This window comes from Anolis carolinensis, chromosome 3 (assembly GCF_035594765.1).
Source record: "Anolis carolinensis isolate JA03-04 chromosome 3, rAnoCar3.1.pri, whole genome shotgun sequence".
Taxonomy (NCBI): domain Eukaryota; kingdom Metazoa; phylum Chordata; class Lepidosauria; order Squamata; family Dactyloidae; genus Anolis; species Anolis carolinensis.
This window is the reverse complement of record NC_085843.1, coordinates 184,512,547-184,538,157: the sequence shown is the minus strand read 5'-3', so window position 1 is coordinate 184,538,157 and position 25,611 is coordinate 184,512,547. Positions and strand designations below refer to the sequence as shown.

At 41.8% G+C, this 25,611-nt stretch overlaps 2 protein-coding genes across 7 annotated transcripts in view; one reads left to right on the top strand and one right to left on the bottom strand.

The window, feature by feature from the left end:
- The window catches only part of ap3m1 (adaptor related protein complex 3 subunit mu 1), a 31,033-nt gene extending 7,168 nt beyond the window's left edge, over positions 1 to 23,865 (bottom strand). Inside the window, exons 1-4 of one of the 2 annotated variants that reach the window (XM_062977447.1) lie at positions 23,711 to 23,865; positions 3,774 to 4,049; positions 1,958 to 2,129; positions 747 to 884 (exon numbers count right to left, since the gene is read on the bottom strand). In XM_062977447.1, coding sequence (XP_062833517.1) covers positions 747 to 884; positions 1,958 to 2,129; positions 3,774 to 4,046 — 583 coding nt within the window. In that variant the 5' untranslated portion in view covers positions 4,047 to 4,049; positions 23,711 to 23,865. Of the gene's footprint in view, positions 1 to 746; positions 885 to 1,957; positions 2,130 to 3,773; positions 4,050 to 10,793; positions 11,012 to 23,710 lie in introns of those variants that run through there. The other variant, XM_062977446.1, reaches the window with a different exon arrangement.
- adk (adenosine kinase) overlaps positions 11,101 to 25,611 on the top strand; it is a 193,751-nt gene continuing 179,240 nt past the window's right edge. For 2 of the 5 annotated variants that reach the window (XM_062977450.1, XM_008114276.3), the window contains exon 1: positions 11,101 to 11,298. In XM_062977450.1, coding sequence (XP_062833520.1) covers positions 11,243 to 11,298 — 56 coding nt within the window. In that variant the 5' untranslated portion in view covers positions 11,101 to 11,242. Of the gene's footprint in view, positions 11,299 to 13,091; positions 13,124 to 24,172; positions 24,342 to 24,541; positions 24,589 to 25,611 lie in introns of those variants that run through there. The other 3 variants (XM_062977449.1, XM_008114277.3, XM_062977448.1) reach the window with 3 other exon arrangements.

The window sequence follows — 25,611 nt, the reverse complement described above, 5'->3', positions numbered from 1 at the left end:
ATATAAATTCCTGAAAGACAATGTGATCTGGGCTATTAAAAAAATATGCTGAAAACAAATCCTGCCTAGACATAGGCCTATGAGCTGATGGAGAGTTTGTGAATCAGAAATGTGAAAAACTGCCTTTTCTGGCTACATTTTTGGTCTACAGACTACATTGCTACAATGAGGTCAATTTGGGGTTTTGTTTGAGACTGATCAGGAAACTGTAACTTGCATTTATTTATTTATGTTATTGTTGTTAATTGTTTAAACCTTGCCTTTTGTCTCTAAGGCAGCTCACAATAAAACCAATACAATACAACTTAAAACCTGAAAAAGATGTAAACATTAAAATAGAAAACACAAATAGTATTTAAAAATAAAGTTACAACCCTTAAAATTAATTAAAACCTATTAATAGCTAAAATCATAGCACCCCCAGGTTCAAAGTAATTGTTCATAGTTTATTTATTTATTTACAGTATTTATATTCTGCCCTTCTCACCCCGAAGGGGATTCAGGTCGGATCACATTGCACACGTATAAGGCAAACATTCAATGCCATATATAGAAAAGAGACAGACGCAGGCACGGGTGGGCCTCGAACTCATGACCTCTTGGTCAGAGTGATTTGTTGCAGCTGGCTGCTAACCAGCCTGCGCCACAGCCCGGCCTAGTTGTCAATGTATAAGGCCTTCAGCATGAGGCCACATAGAAAAAAGTAAGTGTAAAAAAGTAAGAAAAAAGTAAACAAAGCAGTTTACCAGATTTGTCAATAATGGCATCTATTTCTTCAATCACATCGAAGTAGGCTTCATTATTTGTGTATTTTACCCCCGCTCTTCGCCACGGTATGTTCGATAGTTGGCCTGTTGGAAGGGTATCTCCCACATTACTGCTGCCTTGGAAATACAAGAATAGTCTGAGAGGCCAGAGAGAAATCAATATCCTAACAAGAAGTCAATAATTAAAAAAACCATACACTTCTTACTGAAATATCAGAACACAGACAAGAGAATGCTGATTTTAAAGTGAATATTTTACAAGTAAAATAACAGGTTTTAGAAATTGGTAAACATCCCCCAGGAAAACAAATATATCCCGCCTCCTGGCCAACTGGTAGCTTGTACTCCCAGGAAATTTTAATGTCTGCCCAAAATAAACTGATGTTAAGCACAACTGAAAACATTACGATTATGCTTATAGAAGAATAAGTTTCACTGAAGAGAAATTGGAATAGGCAGTCCCCAAGTAACAAGCAAGATAAGTTATGTAGGTTTGTCCTTAAGTTGAATTTGTATGTAAGTCAGAATAGTATATTTTAAAGTGTAACTCCAGCAATATATGTGTGTGCGTGTGTGCGCATGCTTTGGATAGCAAAGGGATGGGTTAACATCCCTGTGGTGTTTGTTTTGCTGTCTGTGTCCCTGTTCAGAAGATTTCACCACACTTTCTGTCCCTGTGATGATTGGCTGTTGAAAAATTTGGCTTGTTGTGGAAACAAAGATGGGTGAGAAAACTTCAGTGGAGATACCTTTTCCCCACGATAACTCTTCCAGGAGTGAATTTCCCTTCTGAAGGGTTGATTTCTCTCACTTCCTGTTGTCTCACCCCCATTCTTAACCATGAGTTTTTTGTAATCAAATGTTTGCAATTTGGGGACTACCTGTATATGGTCTAAAAAGGGAGAACTTCCCTACATAGAATAACCAATTTTTAAAGTTGAGTATCAGCAAACATGCAGTAACAAACAAACAGATTGGTTTGAGATATTCTGGGACTTCCAAAAACTTTTTTAAAAGCTCTTCTTAAAGCTTCCTTAGTAAATTTAGCGAGCACAGGATATGCAGGGACCCCACATTTTTTACTTTCACATATCTCACTACAAAATTTAAGAAGCAAGTAGCAGTTTTAAGCTTTGGTTTCAAGTATGTACAATTGAAGAAACAGTTGCATTTGGAAGCTAGCATGATACCTGTAATGGAATTGACAACAGAACGCAGGATCGTTGGAGGTTTAATGAGCTCTTTTAAGATATTGGATTCCGTTGCCAGTGGAAAGCCATTGTCCAGCATTTCTTCCAAAAGCTCATACACAATAACAACATTGTCTTTAATTGCAGTTTCGGAACATTCTCCAAAATAATCCTGAAACAAACAGAGAATGTAAAGAAGGTAGCTTATTCTGGTTAAAAGCTTTATAGACATCTAAAGGTTAGGTTTATGAAGGGAGTATCTCTTTATATAATTTAATATACATTCAGTAATTGTCTTAGCAAATATGTCTTAAAATATTATGGAAGATTTCTGGATCACATAGAAATTCTTCATCAAGTGTCAAAAGGCTGACTTAGTTAATTCTTGGTGTATTCCTGACATTGAGACTGCTTTCCCAAAGGGAAATGGTATATATCTTGCAGGTAGAACAACATATGAAAAATTCACACAAATCATTACCTGAATTAATGTCACACCTCAAACATTTTATTTACCACTTCAGAACTTACTATATAAAATATTTAATACATTTTTAAAGATAAAAGTACCAAGGCCTGATTTTATACACCTGTGCTATTATGACTACATGTGACGTCCATTTCCATGTACTACTAGCATGTGAGGACACATACAGTGATGTGGGGTATTGAGTACAAGCAATAATTGCAAGTTTTTGTACAACCTTACATAAATGGAGATATGCTTAACTTATATTTAGTAAACAAAACTAAAAAGATGTATTATTTAAATGTTAGTTACTGAAATTACTGCGAGTTTTTGTACAACCTTAAAGAAATGGAGATATGCTTTCTTGGCAAACATTTAAAAAAAGAAAAGAAATTGAGATATGCTTAACTTATATATAGCAAACAAAACTAAAAAGATATATTATTTAAATATTAGATATTGTTTAATTATTCTGTAAAAGGTTTTCCTACTGCCAACAAGAGCTGGATTTAGGTTTGTTTAAGCAAAGAACCAAGTACTGTACAGTATACTTAGTGTTGTTAAAATGTTATCTTCAAACAAATTCTGAGCTTGCTTTGAAAATGATATTAATCACTAATAATTACAAACATTTTAAGATATGAACAGTGAAATAGTACAAACTTTCCTTACTGTACATTATTTATATTTTAGGGGTGGGGGAAATTATAGCAGGTAGAATTATGCATACAAATTTTTGGAAGCTTGGAGAGCTATGTACATCTTGGAAGTCTTCTAAAAACATTGAAGTTCTATATTAGATTTGACTATCACCATAACAGTCTAGGTCCCACACTGATTTCTACTGTTGTGTATTTCTGTTACAGATTAATTTTGTCAAACAAGGGATTTCTAAAAGTGACAGAAAAAATCAATTCTCTTAAAAAAATGAACTGATAACTTCTCTTTCTCCATAAATGGATATCACTGCAAGCAAAAAAGTCAGATCATGTAGCAAAGTGAGCCCTTAGTATCTGTTGAGGTTTGGTTCTAGGACCCGTTGTCGATATCAAGGGGATGTTAAAATCCCATTATACACAATGGCATCATAAATGGTGTACCTTATATAAAATGGCAAAATCAAGATTTGATTTTTGGAATGTATTTTTGGTGGAATATTTTCAAGCTGTGGATGATGGAATCTGTGGATACAAAAACCATGGATATGGAAGGCCAACTATATGTACATAAAATTGAGCACCAGAAGAACCCCTTTATGGATGAGACTATCTACTGTACACTCTCCCCAACCTGAGTGAATAAGACCTCAGCAATCTCTCAACCCACGCAACTGCTGTAGAGACCAACCTGGAAAGTATCTGCTACACGGTGAAGGAATTCAATGACAAAGAGAGGTGGCACTTCTGTCTGTATGACAGACACAAAGAATATTTTATCTCGATAGATGCTGATGAGGTAGTGATGAGGCGTGGAGATAACCGGAGGCACATTTTCAACATCGGCTGCTCTTTCCTGAGCTTCAAAGAAATAATCACACACAGACTGGCCAACAACGCTCTTCCAGTGTTTCTCCAAGAATATATCTCCAGAACAGTTTATGAGAAACAGGCTGTGGATCATTTTCTGTTGGAGACACATTCAGAGATATTAGTAAAAAGGAAAAAAAAAAGCAGTGTGGAGCTTTATGCCTATTACACTTCCCCAACTTGTGTTTGAATACAAGATGTTTAACAAATCATGTGTATTGCAATAACGAGCCTACAGTAATATATAGTACATACAACCATAACAAAATGTTGCAGTTTGAAAGTGGGACAGTGGCAGAACACTGCATTTTCTGTAAGCATAAAGATTATTCCTGCATCATACAAGTGTTTGTTATTTTCCTGTAAAAGGCTATATGAAAGAACACTTAAAACTGTCTCTACAAGTAGGGATTGTAATGTCATCACTATAAGCGTGAGCTGCAGATCATATGATTCATATTGGGAAAAATGCTCATTTCAAAAAAAGAGTCAACACTGGCACAGAAAGCCACTGGTAACTAGACATTCAATAAACATCATTATATTTAGAGAAAAACAGAAGATGGAGAGACAACCAAGAAAAGACGTCTTATTTATATTGGTTATTAGGTAAAATGACTGGCAAAATATAATAGGACAAGCATCTTCATAAACTGCTAGTTCAGACAAAAATATTTGCAAAGTTCTGAAATTTTTTGTTGTTTTTTATGTCCCTGGCAAGCCTGAGCTCATTTTAGGCTAAAGCGCAAAATGAGCTCAGGCTTGCCAGGGACATAAAAAACAACAAAAAAGGTTTTTTTGCTTACGTTGGTAGAAAAAGGAAGAAAAAGGAGGCGATAGGGCCACTGCAAGGAGAAGATGGGGTGATGATGACAGGGGATAGGGAAAAGGCAGAACTGCTTAATGCCTTCTTTGCCTCGGTCTTCTCACAAAAAGAAAGCCATCTTCAACCTCAGCAACACGGAATGGACGAAGGATTGGGGGAAATCCAACCCCAAATAGGGAAACAAGTTGTCCAGGAACACCTGGCCACTCTAAACGAATTCAAGTCGCCAGGGCCAGATCAGCTACATCCAAGAGTATTGAAGGAACTAGCGGAGGTTATTTCAGAACCACTGGCAATCATCTTCGAGAGTTCTTGGAGAACAGGAGAAGTCCCAGCAGATTGGAGGAGGGCGAATGTGGTCCCTATCTTCAAGAAGGGAAAAAAGAACGACCCAAACAATTACCGTCCGGTCAGCCTCACATCAATACCAGGCAAGATTCTGGAAAAGATCATTAAGGAAGTGGTCTGCAAACACTTAGAAACAAATGCGGTCATTGCTAATAGTCAACACGGATTTACCAAAAACAAGTCATGCCAGACTAATCTGATCTCTTTTTTCGATAGAGTTACGAGTTGGGTCGATACAGGGAATGCTGTGGATGTAGCGTACCTGGATTTCAGTAAGGCCTTCGACAAAGTCCCCCACGACCTTCTGGCAAACAAACTAGTAAAATGTGGGCTAGACAAAACTACGGTTAGGTGGATCTGTAATTGGCTAAGCGAACGAACCCAAAGGGTGCTCACCAATGCGTCGTCTTCATCATGGAAAGAAGTGACAAGTGGAGTGCCGCAGGGCTCCGTCCTGGGCCCGGTTCTGTTCAACATCTTTGTTAACGACTTAGACGAAGGGTTAGAAGGCACGATCATCAAGTTTGCAGATGACACCAAACTCGGAGGGATAGCTAACACTCCAGAAGACAGGAGCAGAATTCAAAACGATCTTGACAGACTAGAGAGATGGGCCGAAACTAACAAAATGAAGTTCAACAGGGACAAATGCAAGATACTTCACTTCGGCAGAAAAAATGGAAATCAAAGATACAGAATGGGGGACGCCTGGCTTGACAGCAGTGTGTGCGAAAAAGATCTTGGAGTCCTCGTGGACAACAAGTTAAACATGAGCCTACAATGTGATGCGGCAGCTAAAAAAGCCAATGGGATTTTGGCCTGCATCAATAGGGGAATAACGTCTAGATCCAGGGAAGTCATGCTCCCCCTCTATTCTGCCTTGGTCAGACCACACCTGGAATACTGTGTCCAGTTTTGGGCACCGCAGATGAAGGGAGATGCTGACAAGCTGGAAAGCGTCCAGAGGAGGGCGACTAAAATGATTAAGGGTCTGGAGAACAAGCCCTATGAGGAGAGGCTTAAAGAGCTGGGCATGTTTAGCCTGCAGAAGAGAAGGCTGAGAGGAGACATGATAGCCATGTACAAATATGTGAGGGGAAGTCATAGGGAGGAGGGAGCAAGCTTATTTTCTGCTGCCCTGCAGACTAGGACACGGAACAATGGCTTCAAACTACAGGAAAAGAGATTCCACCTGAACACCAGGAAGAACTTCCTCACTGTGAGGGCTGTTCGGCAGTGGAACTCTCTCCCCCGGAATGTGGTGGAGGCTCCTTCTTTGGAAGCTTTTAAGCAGAGGCTGGATGGCCATCTGTCGGGGGTGCTTTGAATGCGATTTCCTGCTTCTTAGCAGGGGGTTGGACTAGATGGCCCTTGAGGTCTCTTCCAACTCTACTATTCTATGATTCTATGATTCTATGATCTACGGTGTTTTTACATTCGTCTCCAAAACTCCACTATGCCTCCGGGTTTTCAAACACTGAACCACAAAACATGCTGGTGCTGATATTTAGAATGACAAACTTCAAACTTACCTCCAGTTCTCTGTTGATAGCAACAAAGTAACATATCAATAAAGAATCATTTTTCTTGATCGTAAATACATTCCTAGAGCTCTCAATTATTTTAATTCCATTGTCTCTAGCTTGGTATTAGTTTCTATCTTTCTGCGTCCTTGCACAATTCATCCAAGTTCTGGCCTCCAAGAGTAGAATACATGTATTTTCAAAATGTACTCGTCACACAAGATTGATGCCCTTAGGAACTAATTTCTTTACGACAACAATCTTAACACCTAGTTAAGTCACAATTGCTTCATATACCCGAGTTTTGAGGCAGGGTGACTCTCTTCCACAGGATCACATACAAACAACTCTGAAAAGGTTGGTTCTCACTGCAAGCAGCTGACAAGTGTCACATGGACATGACAAATGAAGCCAAGAGCTATCCTAAAAGTTCAGCAACTAAGACTCTTGTATTTTGATCAGATCATGAGAAGGTATGACTTACTAGAAAAGACAATAAAGCTTGGTAAGATAGAAGGCAGTAAGAAAAGGGGAAAGCCACATCCCTGGTGGATAGAGTAAATCAAAGAAGTGACAGCTCTGAATCTGCAAGACCTGTGCAGGCTGTCAATGACAGGGTGACCTGGATGTCATGAGACCGCCACAGATTGAAGTCGACTCCACAGCAGTTAACAACAAATTTCCTCCAGCCGCTGCCTCCCCAGACAAGATATGGTCCCTTCCCCGGCTCCATTCTGCTGGCCCAATTCAGACAGAATGGCCAAAATGTGGCTGTATAGCAAAGAATGAGCTTCATGTTGAAATACTTACAAGTTTGTTTTAAAAAAATATTAAAAGCTCCACTTGTTTAACTTTTTTGCTGCTGTAACTTCATTAACTGACTCCTTCTTTGCTCTAGCAAAATCAGAGCCCCTTGTACACTGTCATATAATCTTTTTTTTGGGGGGGGGCTTAAAACCATCACAATTATATGACGAGTAATTATATGTAAAAAAAAAAGGAAGAATGGGAAATGGAGATAACATGACCACAACTTCCAAAAGAAAACTGCCATCCTTTGAGGGTGTAGTAAGACTTGTGATGAACACACAGATCAGCACTTCCACACAGCACAGGCTAATAGATTCCCAGTCAGTAAGACTCTGAATCCTCTTTGGGTTTTAGGCCAAACTTTAAAGGGGCTCTTATGTAGGGATATAATACTACATGTTGGTTACCTCCCTTAAAATGTTTAGATTAGAACTTTGGATAGATTTACTTATCCCATGACAAGGAACCCACCAGCTACCACTGCTTCTGGGTCCACATCAGTAAGTTTAGCACACTGCAATGTCCTAATTGCAAAAACTATGATTACATCTAAACATAATTTGCATCCGCACCAAAAATATACTGGTCTTCTACCTTTAGGGTGTGGGAAAGCAGATAAAGTCTGTCTAGTTCATACATCTATGCTACCTATAATTACCATGGCTCAGGTGATAATTAGAATACAAAGCAAAATGAAGTTGGACATATCGAGATACATTCCCAATACCCAAACTAATTTGGCTTTGATATACCCAAAATAAGATCCCTTTAACTTAATCTAGTGGCTCTTTCATGCTGCAAATTTATAACATAGTGATTTCCATTTAATTGCTGCAGCTACATCCTATGGAATCCAGGATTTGTAAGTTGATCAGACACTAGAGGAGCTCTGTGGCTGTGAAGTCTAAAGGCTTCTCTTAAATTACAAACCCCAGGATTCCATGGCAAATGAAGTGGAATCACAGTGCTATAATCCTGAAGTACAAAAAGGTCTCCTGAAGGCAAAGGCATCAGTATATTTTGACAGTCAGGCAGAGATGTTAACTAGAAAGGACTCTACAGAGTTATACTAAAATCTCTTCTGCACAGGATATTTTGCTTTTATTGCTTAAATTGCCAAATGATGTTTTTTAGTGAGCCATGTTATGTCAAAGAAATAATAATTGTTACTGTGATGGGAAACACACACTTAAACATATCCTTCTAATTAACTTAAATCTATCTCAAATGTTCCACAAAATAGAATATCTCTTAAAACATACCAGGAAAATTCATTTAATGCTTCTGGTTTGTAATCTAGTTTCCTGATCTATACATTTCAAATGTGGTTATGTGGAAACTATTTCTCTTGTCTAGATTTGAAACTGCCGACCACCAAGAAGTCATTGATAAAAACCGATTCACATTCTCTCAACTTTTTCTGAGCGCCATCAAAGTCAAAGTTCACATACAAACATTCTACAATGTACAAACATTCAAATATTCCAGTCCCAATTCAAAGTGCAGGTTATTTTAATAGAGGTTTTGTCCAATTTACATACTACCTGGTTTATGTAATGTTACTACTGTTTTTATGTTGATGTATTTTAGTTTATGTGTTATGTATTTTATGTATGGCATCTTTGTGTGCTATTTTGTAACTTGCCCCGAGTCCCTATGGGAGATGGTGGTGGGGTATAAATAAAGTTTTATTATTGTTACTGGTATTATTATTATATTATTGGTAATATTATTATTATATTCTCCAGGAGTTGGGGGGGGTACTCGGTGGTGGCCCCCCAGCTCTAGAGCTCTCTCCTCAGGTAGATTACATTAGCCCCCACTCTGTTCACCTTCCGTAAAGACTTGAAAACTTGGATGTTCCAATGTGCCTTTGAAGAACGGTTTAGCTCTCAATCAGATCAGCCCAACCCTAATTTATTGTTATGGTTTACCTGCACTTTACTTCCAGCTCCGGCCCTATAGTTTGCATTTGCACTAGCCCTTGCTGCTCTGGAGACTAGGACTTGGAGTAAAGGGCTCAAATTACAGGAAAGGAGATTCCACTTGAACATTAGGAAGAACTTCCAAATTGTGAGAGCTGTTCAACAGTGGAGCTCTCTGCCTCCCGAGTGTGGTGGAAGCTCCTTCCATGGAGGGTTTTAAGCAGAGGCTGGGTGGCCATCTGTCGGGGATGCTTTGATGGTGTTTTTCCTGTCTGGCAGGGGGTTGAACTGGATGACCTTTGGGGTCTCTTCCACCTCTATGATTCTATGGGGTTGCCCTGAACCCACAGGCCCCTTGAAGGCTTGCAAACAGACTCCAATCTGTTGGAAATAGCAACCTCCCAAGTCTTTTACTGTTCATTTATTAATGTATATACAGTAGTCTCTCACTTATCCAAGCTAAACGGGCCAGCAGAAGCTTGGATAAGCGAATATCTTGGATAATAAGGAGGGATTAAGGAAAAGCCTATTAAACATCAAATTAGGTTATGATTTTACAAATTAAGCACCAAAACATCATGTTATACAACAAGTTTGACAGAAAAGGCAGTTCAATACGCAGTAATGTTATGTTGGGATTACTGTATCTACAAATTTAGCACCAAAATATCACGATGTATTGAAAACATTGACTATAAAAATGTGTTGGATAATCCAGAACGTTGGATAAGTGAGACTCTACTGTATTATTATTATTATCAATAACATTGAGGCTGGGTGGCCATCTGTCAGGGGTACTTTGTTTGTGCTTTTGGTGCACAAAGGCAGAAGGGGTTGAAGTAAATGGCCCAAGGGGACTCTTCCAACCCCCTTTATTATTTTGATGATGATGATGATGCTGATTAATATTGAGGCTGTATTTGTTCCCAATTTGGTTTTTTTTTACTTCAAAATAAGATATGTGCAGTGTGCATATGAATTTGTTCATAGTTTTAAATAGAAATATAGTTTGGCCCTCCAACGGTTTGAGAGACCGTGAACTGGACCCCTGTTTAAAAAGTTTGGGGGCCCCTGCTCTACTGTATTGTAAGAGCTGTTCAACAGTGGAACTCTCTGCCTTTGAGTGTGGTGGAAGCTTCTTCCTTTGAGGCTTTTAAACAGAGCTGGATGGCCATCTGTCCAAGGTGCTTTGATGGTGCTTCTCCTGCCTGGCAGGGGGTTGGACTGGATGGCCCTTGGAGTCTCTTCTATGATTCTATGGGGCCGCCCTGAGCCCATAGGCCCCTTGAAGGCTCGCGCAGGGACTCCAGTTTCACCTGGACGTGGGAGCTCCCTGACGCCAGGGCCAGAGGCAGCGGGGGCTCTTCTCTACCCCGGGACGCCCTTCCCAGCCCCTCTGGAGGACTCACCCCTCGGTACTCGAGCCCCGCTTGGTTGGTGGACGAGGAGGAGGAGGGCCACGGCGCCAGCACAGCAGTAGCAGAAGCAGCGTTGGCCAAAAATGGCTACGAGGCCCCCGCCCCGCCCCAGTAGGGCGTCCTCGATAATTGCCTGCGCCGAAGGCAAGGCGCCCGCCCTCACAACCCCGAGGCGCTTCTTTGGGTTTATTAGAAGAATGCTTTATAATTTGCTGCGTGTGGTAAAGGAAGCACAGGCCTTCGCGAACATGCCTTGAGGGACCTGCCTGGGGGCCTTTCGAGCGCAGGCACTCTCCCTGGACAGCCTCTCCCTCAGCGCGCCCTCTTCTCCTCAGCCGGCTTCCCCGAAAGGGACGGGACGGGCCTCCTTCTTTTCCCCCTCCTCCTCCTCCCCCCTCCCCTCTGCCAAAACCGCAGTCGCGCGCGGGACGGGCGTGAAGATGGCAGCGGAGGAGCCCCGTGCCAAGAAGCCCAAGCTGGAGCCGGCCCGGCTGAGGTAAGGGAGGGCGAAGGCAAGTCTCTCGACCCTCCAGCACCTTCCTCCTGGGAGGAAAGTCCAGTCTTGGCGGTTTGGAAACTCCCAAGAGAAGCCCTTCCAGCAAGGGTCCCCAAACTCTGGTCTGTCAGGGCTTCGGACTTCGTTTCCCAGAAGCCCCGGCCATTGTCCGAAGCAGCGGAGGCTTCTGGGAGTTGAAGTCCGAACGCCTGGCGGTCGGCAATCAGTGCCTCAGAGCGAGACGGACTCTGCGGGATCCCACCTGTTTTCCCTGGCACTCCTGCGGAGTTGGAGCGGCCGCTATTGTGAAGGGCTCGGTTGCCCAGTAACCAGTTGGGAAGGCGAGGATGCATTGTTCGTGGGGCCTGGGAGCCTACCAGCTTTCTTTCCTTCCTTGGCGGAGGGCCCGACATTGCTCCGCAGACCTGTGCTAGCGGGGCATCTACAACAGTTGTTGCCCTCCTCTTGTTTTGGACTTCAACTTTTGCCCTCCTCTTGTTTTGGACTTCAACTTTTGCCCTCCCCTTGTTTTGGCCTTCAACTCCCAGCCAGTTTGCCAGCTAGGTTGCTGTGAGTTTCTGTGCATGTTCCAGAAGCATTCTCTCCTGACGTTTCGCCTGCATCTATGGCAGGCATCCTCAGAGGTTGTGAGGTCGTTTGGAAACTAGGCAAGCGGGGTTTATATATCTGTGGAATAATGTCCAGGGTGGGAGAAAGAACTCTTGTCTGCTTGAGACAAGTGTGAATGTTGCAATTGATCACCTTGGTTAGCATTATATAGCCTTGCAGGGTCAAGGCCTGGCTGCTTACTGCCTGGGCGGAATCCTTTCATAGAATAGTAGAGTTGGAAGAGACCTCATGGGCCATCCAGTCCAACCCCCTGCCAAGAAGCAGGAAATCGCATTCAAAGCACCCCCGACAGATGGCCATCCAGCCTCTGCTTAAAAGCCTCCAAAGAAGGAGCCTCCATCACAGTCCGGGGCAGAGAGTTCCACTGCCGAACAGCTCTCACAGTGAGGAAGTTCTTCCTGATGTTCAGGTGGAATCCCCTTTCCTGTAGTTTGAAGCTGTTGTTCCGCGTCCTAGTCTGCAGGGCAGCAGAAAACAAGCTTGCTCCCTCCTCCCTATGACTTCCCCTCACATATTTAGATATGGCTATCATGTCTCCCCTCAGCCTTTTCTTCTGCAGGCTAAACATGCCCAGTTCTTTAAGCCGCTCCTCATAGGGCTTGTTCTCCAGACCCTTGATCATTTTAGTTGCCCTCCTCTGGATGCTTTCCAGCTTGTCAACATCTCCCTTCAATTGTGGTGCCCAGAATTGGGCACAGTATTCCAGGTGTGGTCTGACCAAGGCAGAATAGAATAGCATGACTTCCCTGGATCTAGATGCTATACCCCTATTGATGCAGGACAGAATCCCGTTGGCTTTTTTAGCAGCCGCATCACATTGTTGGCTCATGTTTAACTTGTTGTCCACGAGGACTCCAAGGTCATTTTTGCACATACTGCTGTTGAGCCAGGCATCCCCCATTCTGTATCTTTACATTCCATTTTTTTCTGCCGGAGTATCTTGCATTTGTCTCTGTTGAACTTCATTTTGTTAGTTTCGGCCCATCTCTCTAGTCTGTTAAGATCATTTTGAATTGTGCTTCTGTCTTCTGGAGTGTTAGCTATCCCTGCAAGTTTGGTGTCATCTGCAAACTTGATGATCGTGCCTTCTAACCCTTTGTCTATGTCGTTAATAAAGATGAACAGAACTGGGCCCAAGAAGGAGCCCTGTGGCACTCCACCCGTGACTTCTTCCCAAGATGAAGAAGACGCATTGGTGAGCACCTTTTGGGTTCGTTCACTTAGCCAATTACAGATCAGTGCTTTGTTGGAGCACTTGATGAACCAACCTGGACCGCTCTGACAACTACCATGTCAGGCTACACAGAGAAGCCATTGAAATCCACAAGCATGTGGACAATTTCAACAGAAAGGAGGAAACCATGAAAATGAACAAAATCTGGTCACCAGTATTAAAAAAAACTGAAAAATCAAGACAGTAAATAAAGAACAACACTCTGAAAACAGGGGAATTCCAGACATGAAACAATAAGGGCCAGCTAACACCTCCTCAGGAGCCTCCTGTAGCTCATTGTGTTAAAGCGTTGAGCTACTGAACTTACAGACTGAAAGGTCCCAGGTTCAAACCCGGGGAGCGGAGTGAGCGCCCACTATCATCTCCAGCTTCTGCCAACCTAGCAGTTCGAAAACATGCAAATGTGAGTAAATCAATAGGTACCGCTCCGGCAGGAAGGTAACGGTGTTCCATGCAGTTATGCCGGCCACATGAACTTGGAGGTGTCTATGGACAACGCTGGCTCTTCGGCTTAGAAATGGAGATGAGCACTAACCCCCAGAATTGGAGACGAATGGACTTACTATCAGGGGAAACCTTTACCTTTACTTAACACCTCCCAAGAAAGGATTCCCCCAGGCTGTAGGCAGACAGACCATGAAACTGAAAGGCTATTCAATGCTAATCAAGGTGGCCAATGCTAATCAATGCCTGCCATAGATGCAAGCGAAACATAAGGAAAGAATGCTTCTGGAACATGACCATACAGGCCAGAAAACTCACAGCAACTCAGTGATTCCGGCCATAAAGCCTTTGACAACAGTTTACCAATTAGGAATTATGGGAGCTGAAATCCAAAACACCTGGAGGACGAACGTTGGGCCCTTCCACACAGCTGAATAAAATCCCACATTTTCTGCTGTGAACTGGAATACTGTATATGGCAGTGTGGACTCAGGTAACCCAAGGCCCTTCCACACAGCCCTATATCCCAGAATATCAAGACAGAAAATCCCACAATATCTGCTTGGAACTGGGTTATCTGAGTCCACACTGCCATATATTCCAGTTCAAAGCAGAAAATGTGGGATTTTATTCAGCTGTGTGGAAGGGGTCTGAGTTCAAAGCAGATATTGTGGGATTTTCTGCCTTAATATTCTGGGTTATATGGCTATGTGTAAGGGCCCTTTGACTGCCAGGGCTCAATGCTATGGAATCCTGAGAGTTATAGTTTGCTGAGGCACCAGCACTCTTTGACAGAACTCTTGCAAAACTACAACTCCCATGATTCCACAGCATTGAGCCCTTCCAAACTACATTCATAGATGTACCTTGGGCATCTCCTCTTCTTCCCAAGAAAGAACCACTGCGAAGGGCAGCCTTTTTGGAAAACGTGGGGCAGTGACACAGGATGAAGGTGAGGCAGAGAAGGGAGGGAGGGAAGCCAGGCAGGCGCTCGGCCTCCAGGGCCCACCCTTCCTGGTCATGCAGCAGTGAGCACCTGGGGCAAGAAAGGCAATTGGGGAGCGTTCTTTTGCAAAGAAATAAAGAAAAGTTGCAGGGGGGGTGGGCACTAGGATGGGATGCCTGAAGCTGAAGCCACATGAGAGGCTATGTTTAATCAGGGTTAAGGGATGCAAGAGGTCACCAACTCTCTTTCTCTCCTCCCAAGGAGCTCACCTTTTTGGAGGCCCTGATCCCCAAGAAGGAAGGAAGGAACTAAGAGAAAGATGTCAAGAAAGGGGGGAATGAAGGAAAGAAGCGAGGGAGGGAGGCCTGTAGAGAGAGGGCCAGTGAAAATTTGAACAGAGGCCACAACTGGCCTCCAGACTGGACTTTGGACATGCCTGTTCAACAAGCATCTTCCAATGGCGGCCCTCCAGGTGTTTGGGCCTCCAATTCCCAGAAGCCCTAGCCAGCTTGTTCAATGGCCAGGAACTCTGGGAATTGTAGGCCCAAACAGCTTGAGGGTCGCAGTTGGAGGATGTCTGCTGTATAGGGCAAGAAACACAGGAGTCTCAATGCTATACCTTCATCATCTGATAAGGAACTCGGTTCAACATTGGGCTTATGTTAGAGAAAAGAGACATGAAGGGTCTTGTGCATTCAAAAAGTAAAGTCGCAGCTGCCACTACAATGGATTTACAAAGTGCATTGTGTGTAGCTACATTGGTTAATGGGATCCTAACTAAACATGTTTAGGAATCACACATGCAGTATCTGTGCCGCATATGGCTGATAGAAACTGTGGTCCAGTAGCACCTGGAGAGCTGTAGTTGTCTGTTTGGTCATTATGTGATGCAGCCTATGGTTGCTTGACAAGCATACTTATATGCAAAGGAGTTTGTAAATAGGCAGTTTTAAAAATAAATAAATCTCAAAAATATTATTCATGGACACCAGAATGCCTATTTCAGAATAAAGATGATAGGAAATGGAAAGCTTGTGAAGAACAATTCACATTGTCTGTCCTCAAAGGACTTCATCACACTAGAGCATGGATCCACTTTAAATCTATTTGCTGCCTTCTACAGAATTCTGAGGCTTGTATTTAGGGAAGGAGCTTTTAAATCTCAGCCAGATAGGTCCCAGGCCTCACTAAATTACAAACCCCAGAATTCTGCAGGAGGCAGCAACCAGATTTGAAGCGGATCCATGCTCTAGTGTGGTGAGACACTTAGGCCTTTCCATGCAGCTGAATAAAATCCCACATTTTCTGATTTGAACTGGAATATATGGCAGTTCAAAGCAGATATTGAGGGATTTTTGGCCTTGATATTCAGGGTTATATGATTGTGTGGAAGGGCCCTTAGTGTCTTTTATTAGAGAGACAAGAAAATGAAAGCCTGCCAGAACGTGAACTTTATACATAGATTGATAATTTGTAAGATTTTGCAATTAGAAGAGTCCAAATGGACAGCATCAAAGACTTGTTCAGATGAGATTTAGTGAGCACGACGATTAATCCAACACGTCTTTTTTCTAATTGCTGCATTAATGCACACCCAAAATAAAATGAAAGTGTCTTGAGTCCATATATATATATATACACACACACACAGACACAGACATACAGGCAGCTGACAGCTGACTGATTTTTAAACAAACTCCATGCATTTCATTGGAAGAAGGAAAAACATTCATAAAAGCCTGTTCATGTTGTGCTCCACCTAGAAGCATGGAATGTATATTTGATAGCACTTTCTCAACTTCAACAAAGTCTGTCTTTCAATTTCCATTTATGCCAGCATGACTGAGATCCTTCCTTTCAGTTCTGATTCTCAATACATTTGATAGGCTTAGTCATATATTGTTCAGTATATGCAAGTCTGAAACTAAGATCAGACATGTCATGTAAGAAGTTGAAATGCATACTTAATATTTTTTTGTCATGGGAAGACTACTAATCTTGTGTGTATATGCACGTTTAAATTCCACTACAAAGGAATCCATGTAAGTAGTTGATTAAAATAGGGTACTATTCCATTATCTAGGCGGAGGCCACGAGAGAGGATAGTCCATTTTACAGGAGGGAAGTTGAAGGAGGAATACAATTTTCCCTGTTTTTGCTGGTTATTCCCCCTCCTCACTTCATAAAGGAGGGTTGTTACCATGACGGGGACATGAGTGGAGGGAATAACAGGAAAACGGCAAAATGTTTTACTCCTTCAACCCACCCTCTACTCCTGTAAAATGGACTATCCTTCTCTCTCTCTTGCGCCCCCTAGTGGCCTCCTCCTGGATAATGGAACAGTATCTAAAATAGTATCTGTAACTTTCGAGGTATCAGACTTCTGGTTTTGAGAACTCATTCCAGAAAATTCCTGTATCTTTAATTATGTCTTAAATATAGCAGGAGCTGATTGAGATTATGAGAATAGAAATGTAGAGAAAATGAAAGATAAACAACATTAAAAGTGCCAAAGAAATGGTACTTGGCCCTCTAATTGGTGCACTAAAGGTTTATGTACAGATACAACTTTGCTTCCTGAGGCATTGACTTTATGGGTCAGTCTTGTGTCAAGCATAAAAAGTCTTCGGAGGTGACTTTTTCTTTCACTTTCCATTGGGAGCAGTTAAAACTTATCTTTGCACCTAGTATTAAAAAGTGAATGCAAATTGAAACTGAAAGAGCAACACAACTAGCATTAATACTGGCTGCACTGTAATCCAAAATAGACCAGAGTCAAAATCAAGATGCTGTTGCATCTTTCACATTACTATCTTCTAATATTCCTAAGTGTTCGTTGTGGTATATTTTTTAAAAGTCAAGTTAAATTAGTGAGTAGGAAGTTCAAGTGGGGATCCCTGAATATAATTTCACAGTTGGGGCAGGGCATGAGTTTGGTTCAGATAATTAGATCTTTTATTTACATTTATAATATGCCTTTCCACTAAAATGGTATTCAATCTGGCTGTGTATGTCCTGTGGGACAATTACTCTCCCGCTTAATTTTTTAGACCAACCTTCCCCTGTTGATAGGAACTCACTTCTGTCCTCTTTATCTCGTTTCTGCATCCATGGCATCCACATATAACATTGCCATTTTCTTAAAATAGGGAATTATTTCGTTTTTATGATAATAGATGTAAATACGTTCTTATATTACAAAGTGTTTGGTTCACTGTAATAATAAAAATGCAGCTTTTATTGTACTGCAAACACTTTCTTTGCATATTCTGCTGGTTTTGCAAGAAACATCCAACAGTGCACACAGGAATTCTATATAAAGGTAGTGTTCCATTATCCGAGTGGACTCCAAAAGGGGCCCAGACAGAGAAGAATAGTCCATTTTACATGGGGGAAGTTGAAGAAGGAAAACAATTTCCTCTGTTTTTGCTGGTTATTTCACCCCCCACACACACTTCTCATTTCGTAAACGAGGGTTGTTTCCACGATGGCAACATAGGTGGGGGAAATAACAGCAAAATCGGGGCAAGTGGTTTTGCTCCAACTCTCCCCACTCATAAAATGGAATTGATTTGCTGTCCAAAAAGTGCGTACAGAATAACAAAGATAAGTTGAACAGAGCTGTGAATTATTGCAAGTAATGTCGTATTTTGTGTGTTGAAGTATGACACATGCCTTAAGCTCATTTGTTCCTTGCTGGCTGGGAAGGCTTCATTGAGAGGGTTGAGCTTAATCAAAGTTCAAAAGGCGCATGATCTTCCCTTACTATAATGCAGCTCCCCCCCCCAAGCAATTATCAAAAATCCTAGAGATTTCTGTTCAACATCTGCAGAATCCCATTATTGCCATCCTTACTTTACATGCTTTGATTCGGGGATGAACATGTTCTGTGAGTTTCCTGACGAATGAGCACAGGAGGACTCATTTCCACTGGGACATTCCTTTAAATTCCCTAACAGGGAGTGAGAGAATTTGTTATTTATACCTTATCTGCAGGATAGTCACGTAATCAAACAGTGCATTTGACTTTAGAAGTACAGTAACTGCAGTCTTGAGCAGGTTTTCTCATAAGTAATTTCCTTGGCTGCAGTTCTTTGATAAATAGAATTATGCTGCCAACTACAAGAAATTTTGCTTCATTCCATTCACAGTGTGAAGTTTAGCAGCTTTTTCTAATGAGTATCAATTCTTCTGTTGTTTCCCACAATGTGTTTTTGCATACAATTACTGACTGGTTACTTGTAATCCTGTTATACCGTAATTCATGCTGTTCTGTTTTTGTTTTATTGTACTTTGTTTGGTGTATATCCAAAATCAAGAATAACTACAAGAGTTGGTGTTGTTCTGTGAATGGTTGCTCAATGATTAGTGGAGCAGTGAGAGTAAGTAGCGCTTGTCTGCTTGTTATGCAATGGCTTTTGTAAGTGGTTTCAAAGTACGAGACCTTGGCATTTAGTTATGTTTGAAAAAGTGATAAAAAGATTTGTATTAATGTAGTGACTCCACTAAATAAAATGCATAGATCAATGGCTTCTATTGGAATTTCATGTAAATTGCTGATGGCCTCATCTGACATATATTCATCAAACACTATGAATAATAAAATGTTATTTTTCCAAATCTACTGAAAAATAAAATACTTTAGAATTAACTTGTTTTTAGTTAAAAATTGAAAAGGCAAGGAGCGGAAAACTAGAACTGGACTATCCACTGATGTCCAAAGATTTTGGATTATCAGGTCCTCTTGAAAAAACACTATGGGTACATTTCGTGATAAGGATACACGAGGGTGGTTTCTTCATTAACTGAAATAATGTGGAATAGAATTTTCCACCTGCTAAAGAAGTTTTTCATTAGGTTTCGTCTTTTCTCGGAAGTTAGAACCTGGAAAGAGGACTTGATAATCCAAAATCTTTGGACATCAGTGGATTTGCCCTCTTTGACTTTTCCACATTTTATTGTGTAATCACTAGCAGTTGGTATATCTTTAATTGGCATTGTTACCACTTGATGTATACACACTTTCAACACTATTTATTTATTGCATCAGAAGGGAATTGAGAATACAGTTATAAAGTATAAAAAACAAAAAGCTAAAAACTTGGCATTATACTAAATTTCCTTTGACTAGAAGCTGGCCACTTGGAGTGCTTCTTGTGTTGCTGTAAGAAGGTCCTCCATTGTGCATATAGCAGGGCTCAGACTGCATTGTAGTAAGTGGTCTGCTCTTCTGTACACTCACATGTCATGAACTCCACGTTGTAGCCCCATTTCTTAAGATTGGTTCTGCATCTCATGGTACCAGAGCACAGCGCCTTCCAAGTTGTCGTCTTCTGTGTGCCAAGGAGGGGGTTTCTCATCCGGTATCAGCCACTGATTGAGATTCAGAGTTTTAACCTGCCACTTTTGGACTCTCACTTGCTGAGGTGTTCCCGTGAGTATCTATGTAGGTCTTAGAAAGTTATTACTTGATTTAAGACGTTGGCATGCTGGCTGATATCCGAACATTCAACACTGGGAATGAGCACAATTTTTATTGCGTCACAGAAGTTAATAAGCAAAAATAAGCATAACATGGCTGTTTTTGTATTATTTTGTTGTGTCTCTAAGTTTTATTGTTGATTTGAAGTTTGTTTTATAAGACACTTCCCATGATTTTAATTTATGAAGTAGAGTTCGTTGTGATTTCTCATCTACACCATCTAACATTTTATAACTACTCTTAGCGAATTCTAAATATTGAGGCTAGTGTCCACAGGGAAAAGCTGGACTGGTATCCTACCATAAACAGCTCTGCTTTTTCTTTCTTGTATTAAAGGAAGTTCAGAGGCTGATTTCCACAAATTGTGAAAAGGGGAATTTGATGATCAAGTAGAGCAGGTATATCAGGCTCAAATTGTTCAGAAAACCAATTTGTTGACAAGAATTACCAGTTTACATACTACTTGTTGCAAAATGTTTCTAACTAGAATACATATATTATTTTGACCATGATAACAATAATAGATCATAGTCAGAAATGGCAATTTTCTTGCAGTTTTGATTCTGAGTAAGTTTCATAGAATTAGGAATATATTGTTCAATACATATAAGTCTGTAAAAACACAAATCAAATGTACAACAAGCAAAAAGTTGAAATATATACTTAATGAGAGGACAACTAAACTTATGTGCAAATATATGCTTAAATGCTTCTGCAAAGCAATCCAGCTAAGTAGTTGATTAAAATGGTCCTTGTAACTAACAGCTGTCATACTGCTATGGAATAACTGAAGTTGTAGTTCTACAAGTGTTTAGTCTTTTTGCCAAAGAGTGCTGATGCCTCACCAAACTACAACTCCCATGATTCCATAGCATTGAGTCATGGGATTCATTCTACAATGTAGATACACTCACTAGGTCTTTATCAGACTAGCATTTTAAACTGGGCACCCTACTTAAATGTAGTTTAGGAAGGAAAAGACCTCTTCAGCTGAGAATTGAAAAGGCCCTGTCCTAAACTAAATTTCCCAGAATTCTGCCGGAGACAAAAGATGCCAGGAAAGCGGGGGTGGTAGTCTGATAAAGCGTGTGTCTCAAATAACAGGAGCTAATGAAGAATATGGAAATACCGGTAGCACTTTAGAGACTTGAGGCACTTTACAGCCACTAACATAAAGGTTCCAGAGAAATGCTGGCCTCACTTTATGCACAAATAAAACTTTGCTCCCTGAGGCACTTGATAGGGCTGAACCCAAATTGCATAATCTTGCACACAGCTTTTCTGAGTCAACGCTGTGACAAGCATAAAAAATATATGGAGGTTGCTTTCCCTTTCGAATTGATATTTCAGTTCATTCTGTCTTTGTGGCCAGCATTAAAAGCCATTGCAAACTGAAACTATAACCCAACTAGAATTAATACTACAATCAGCCTTCCACATTTAGTGGTTTGACATCAATTGATATGATTACTTGCAAATTTGCCACCATCCTTCCTTCATCCGCTTTCCAAGATGGAAGCAGCACTTCACTCAAGTTCCTTATCCCATAGACTCTGGGGTACAGATTGAGCTAAGGCCTCCATAATTTCGGCTTGGATTGTATTTCCTATCTATATAGGCTAAGGAGCACAAGAAATGAGGCCTTGTGGCCAGGCGCTGCCCCATTCTTCTGAGGCGGTCCTGCACTTTGGGAGAGGAGGGGGATGAGCAATTGCCACCATCCTCCTGAAGCCAGGGCTGCTGTGTGCACATTCAACAGCAAGCCCACATTCTGAGGCAGAGGGGACATGACAACAGATTCCTCAATTACCTTTTTATTGGTTCTGAGAAGCCATCAATTGTAGGACTTACCCTAAATTCAATACCAATTAAATAACCTTTTTTCAGAGCTGTTTATTTGGGAAAGTGGTAAATGTGTCTTACAATTGAAGAAACACTGTATTTTAGGGGTGTGCAAGTTTGTTCTGTTTTCATTTCGAATTTTGGGTGACCCCTTTTTGTTTATGGGAAGATAAATACTGTAAATAAATAAATAAATAAGATTCTGGGAGATTGGGGAGGGAGTCAGATTTGTAATTTGGAACCCTAAGTATGTTTCTGTTTTGGGAAGAAAACAGAAGGGGGGGCACCCAACATTTGAAACAAAAACAGAAAAAACAGATTCTGTGCCATTTTGCAGAATTAAAATTCTGTCCAGTTAATGTTCCTTCACGTAACACATTGAAAACAAGGAGTGTCTTCGTTTTTAAGATGCTTAAAAAAAAAAAGACCAGAACATTGTAAAAAAAAAGAAAAGGGGGGGGGGGGAGTGTTGCCTCTGAAGAAATATCCAATTGCTTTTTGTTCCCTTCCTTCTCCCAAAGAGATCATGCCAGAAGGAAGTGGTGGGTGTACTCTTTACATTGCCTGCACCCTCCCAAGAGGACAATACCAAGATTGGTGTGTTCTGTGATTTCCGGGCTGCATGGCCCTGTGCTAGCAGCATTTTCTTCTGATGTTTCATCTGCATCTGTGGGTGGCATCTTCAGGGGATCTGAAAGCCTTCGACAATACATTTTATACTAAGACAGTTGTACCATGCTCCTATCACAAGAGCTGACTCATTAGGAATGGCAGTATTGGTCTGGATTAAGGTTTTTGTACAAGGTCTGGCGGATGAATGGCACAAGCATTTTGCACTGTTTTAATTTTGTTTATTGTATATTATGCTACTATTTAAATGTTTTAACTGTTTTAATGTTATTTTATTGCATATTGGTGTATTGGCATTAATTGCCATTTTTGTAAGCCGCCCTAAGTCCCCTTGGGTGAGAAGGGCGGGGTAGAAATGATAGAAATACAGTACAGTCTCACTTATCCAACACTTGCTTATCCAACGTTCTGGATTATCCAACACATTTTTGTAGTCAATGTTTTCAATACGTCATAATAGTTTGGTGCTAAATACAGTAGAGTCTCACTTATCCAAGCCTCCCTTATCCAAGCCTCTGGATTATCCAAGCCATTTTTGTAGGCAATGTTTTCAATATATCGGGATATTTTGGTGCTAAATTCGTAAATACAGTAATTACTACATAACATTACTGCGTACTGAACTACTTTTTCTGTCAAATTTGTTGTATAACATAATGTTTTGGTGCTTAATTTGTAAAATCATAACCTAATTTGATGTTTAATAGGCTTTTCCTTAATCCCTCCTTATTGTCCAAGATATTCGCTTATCCAAGCTTCTGCCGGCCCGTTTAGCTTGGATAAGTGAGACTCTACTGTACAGTAATAACTACATAGCATTACTGTGTATTGAACTACTTTTTCTGTCAAACTTGTTGTATAACATGTTTTGGTGCTTAATTTGTAAAATCATAACCTAATTTGATGTTTAATAGGCTTTTCCTTAAGCTCTCCTTATTATTATCCAAGATATTCGCTTATCCAACGTTCTGCCGGCCCGTTTACGTTGGATAAGCGAGACTCTACTGCAAATATTGCTGGGCGAGGTAGAAGGCGATAGGGAAAGAAAAAAAGATCTGATTTCTGACGGGAGCCTCCTTCAAGGAAGCCTAGTCCTGGTTCTGCAGGGATTGAGCTGGGCTCCTGATGGCACTCTGAACAAGAGGCCTCTCATATTCTCATGGAAGTTGACTGGAAGGCAGTTAACAATACATTCAGGACTTACTTAAGAGGAAGCGATGCTATTAGGATGGCGCTGGCGGTTGCGAAGCCGGCAACTTTGAAATTTCCCATCTTTTTCGCCAGACTTCCTTTTGGAGGAGTCTTCCCGGCAAATCTGTGGGGAAGGGGGTCGCGTGCTCAGGGAGCGCGAATGCGTACGCATATGCACGCGCCGCCGCCCTTAGCAAAGATGGCGGAAAGGAGCCCAAACACGTGCCCTCAGCAAAGATGGCGGGGCCTCATGGACTCAGGGTTTGACAGCGCCTTCGCCATGGCGCTTACCACCGCCGAAGAGCCCCGTCGAGGCTTCAGCGCGGCCGAAAAGGCTGTTGGGGGAAGCCCCGCGACTTCTTCTGAGGGCAGGGGAGTGAGAGGGCTGCGTGCCAATAAGGCCGACTGCTTGCTCTGGCCGGCTCGGCCTCCTAGCCAATGGCGGCGCGCAGGTGGGGAAGAAGGCGGGGCTCCGGGACTCGGCGGCGGGGAGCGCAGTCAGTCAACTGAGCGGCTGAGGAGGAGACGGCGAGGCTTCCCTGAGAGCGCGCTTTCTGTCGCTGCCGGTCCGAGAGGAAAGAGCAGAAGGAGGGGAAGAGCCATCCCGAGAGGAGCAGCCCCGCCAGCGCCATGCCCACCCTGAGGTAGTCCCATGCGGTGCTGCCTTTCACCTGGTCCCTTTCTGGGCAATGGACCCAGATCTGGGAGGAAGGGAAGGAAGGAAGGAGAGTGGGTCGGGTCTCCATATGTTTCACTTTTTCTCATCACCCTTTGATATTTCCACCTTTGAAGCCATTAGGTCTAAAATATAACTTAACATTGGGGTGGCAGCAGACTTTGGAAATCTGAAGCATCCTAGATGAAGTGGGCTTCACTCCAGAGCATTCCCAGGTGAGGATTAAAACCCCTGGAGAATGTGGTCTGGGCAAAACCATGCCAATGGGGAAAACCCCCCCACAAAAACACAAAACCAGGATCTTGTTTGGGGTCCTTTTTGGTGCAGACCCTTTCCAGTGAATGGTCTTGCATTTCAGCCAAACTCTTTCCTCTGTCTGTTCAGTCCAGTGTGCTTCGGAATAAGTGTGCATGCTAAATAAATTCCCTTGCAGCTTTGGAGTAAATAAGGATAGGGGCTGTGTGTTTTCCAGGCTGTATGACCATATTCCAGAAGCATTCTTTCCTGACGTTTCACCCACATCTATGGCAGGCATCCTCAGAAGTTGTGAGATCTGTTGAAAACTAGGCAAGTGGAGTTTATATATCTGGAATAATGTCCAGGGTGGGAGAAAGAACTCTTGTCTGTTTGTGGCAAAGGCGAATGTTGCAATTGGCTACCTTGATTAGCATTGAATAGCCTTGCATCTTCAAAGCCTGGGGAATCCTTTGCTGGGAGGTGTTAGCTGACCCTGATTGATTCATGTCTGAAATGTCGCTGTTTTCTGAGAGTTGTTCTTTATTTACTGTCCTGATTTTAGAACTTTTAAAATACTGGTCGCCAGATTTTGTTCGTTTTCATGGTTTATTCCTTTCTGTTGAAATTGCCCACATGCTTGTGGATTTCAGTGGCTTCTCTGTGTAGTCTTACATGGTGGCTGCTACATTGGTCCAGCATTTCTATGTTCTCGAATAATATGCTGTGTCCAGGTTGGTTAATCAAAGATCCACCCAGGGGATCTTACCATACATCAAACGAACTACTGACCACATAGGGAAGCTGATGAGGAAACACCACCTATAAACTATCTACAGGCCCACTGAGAAAATCCAACAAATTCTACATTCAGCAAAGGACAAGAGGGATCCTCTCACCTCTGCAGGAGCCTACCGTATGTGGACCATGCAGCTCTACATAGGGACCACCAAACACAGGAATGCCCAAACAAGAATCAAGGAACATGAAAGGCACTGCAGACT